This window comes from Sinocyclocheilus anshuiensis, unplaced genomic scaffold, assembly GCF_001515605.1.
Source record: "Sinocyclocheilus anshuiensis isolate Anshui unplaced genomic scaffold, SAMN03320099.WGS_v1.1 scaffold1649, whole genome shotgun sequence".
Taxonomy (NCBI): Eukaryota; Metazoa; Chordata; class Actinopteri; order Cypriniformes; family Cyprinidae; genus Sinocyclocheilus; species Sinocyclocheilus anshuiensis.
This window is the reverse complement of record NW_015540982.1, coordinates 267,386-268,860: the sequence shown is the minus strand read 5'-3', so window position 1 is coordinate 268,860 and position 1,475 is coordinate 267,386. Positions and strand designations below refer to the sequence as shown.

At 49.5% G+C, this 1,475-nt stretch overlaps 1 protein-coding gene across 1 annotated transcript in view; it reads left to right on the top strand.

Annotated features, from left to right (window-relative positions):
• The window catches only part of srebf2 (sterol regulatory element binding transcription factor 2), a 21,879-nt gene that overhangs the window by 5,000 nt on the left and 15,404 nt on the right, over window positions 1-1,475 (top strand). The window contains exons 3-5 of the mRNA XM_016488361.1: window positions 991-1,126; window positions 1,200-1,345; window positions 1,433-1,474. Of these exons, the coding sequence (XP_016343847.1) occupies window positions 991-1,126; window positions 1,200-1,345; window positions 1,433-1,474 (324 nt within the window). The remainder of the gene's footprint in view (window positions 1-990; window positions 1,127-1,199; window positions 1,346-1,432; window position 1,475) is intronic.

Here is a 1,475-nt window from a genome sequence, read left to right as displayed (position 1 = left end):
ACACACACACACACACACACACACACACATACATATACACACATACACATACATATACATACACACATACACATACATATACACACTCACATACACACATATACACATACATACACACACACACATACATATACACATACACATACATATACATACACACATAATCATCACACACAGCCGATCACACAGGTAAGCCTGACCACACCCTCTCACTCCCTGAGCACACCCCTCACCCTGACCACACCCCCTTACACTCTAAACACAAATCATCACACACAGCCGATCACACAGGTAAGCCTGACCACACCCTCTCACTCCCTGAGCACACCCCTCACTCTGACCACACCCCCTTACACTCTAAACACAAATCATCACACATGACTACAGCCAATCACAGAGGTGAGCCTGACCACACCCCTTACACATGACAATGCCTCACATTAGGTGCGTTCGACTTCATGCAGCACTGCTCATAAATCTGTGTTTTTAGAACAGTAAAAGCTTTTTTACTGTAGTCGCAATGTTATATTGAGTCACGTTTATCATGAAAGCATATACCCCCACTTCATTAGTATTTAAATAGTATATATTCACGTTGAACTTTATTCTTGAACAGATGGCGCTGTATTAAGCAGTATATAAAAAGTGTTTCTGTTGCTCATGAAAACGTTTCTGAAACGTCTGTGTATTTGACAAATATTGCATTTAATTCACTTCATATGTGATAGAGTATGCAAACACCGCGCGAGCGTCACTAACAGGAGCAGAAATGTCCGGCTTGACGGCTCCGTTTTCACCTCCGCCCCCGACTGTAAGCGGCTACTCTCGTTGATCGCCGTCTGTAGCCGTGCTTCAAGTCGAACGCACCTATTGACACGCTCCTCACTCTGACCACACCCCCTTTCACGTGACCACACCCCTTCACATTCTGACTACACCTCATTTTTACGTCTGGATTCTGTGATTTCGCCTGTGTTTTGCCGTCCGCAGGTGCAGACGCAGACGTTCCCCGTGCAGACGCTGGCGCATCCACAGACGGTGATGATCGCGCCGACTGCCACGCCGACACACAGATTCATCCAGAACCAGGTGATCTGCCAGCAGAATTCCGGCGCCGGCTTCCAGGGTGAGACTCGCACACACACTCACTATACACACGCACACACACACACTCTCTCACGCAGCTGTGTCTCTCTCAGTCCTCCAGCCGCAGATGCAGAGCATCATGACGTCTCCGCAGGTACAGCAGATGACCATCCAGCACCAGCGGCTGCTGACTCCGTCCGGTCAGACCTTCCAGACGCTGTCCACCGCGCCGGTCCACACCGTATCGCAGCAGGTGCCTGTACGTCTCACACACACGCTCACTGCAGTCTGTAATTAGTGTGGCGTATGATGTCATGTAAGACGCTGCACTCTGGTTGGTCGTCAGGTGCTGCTGCACCAGCCGCAGATCCTGAAGACGGACTCTCTGG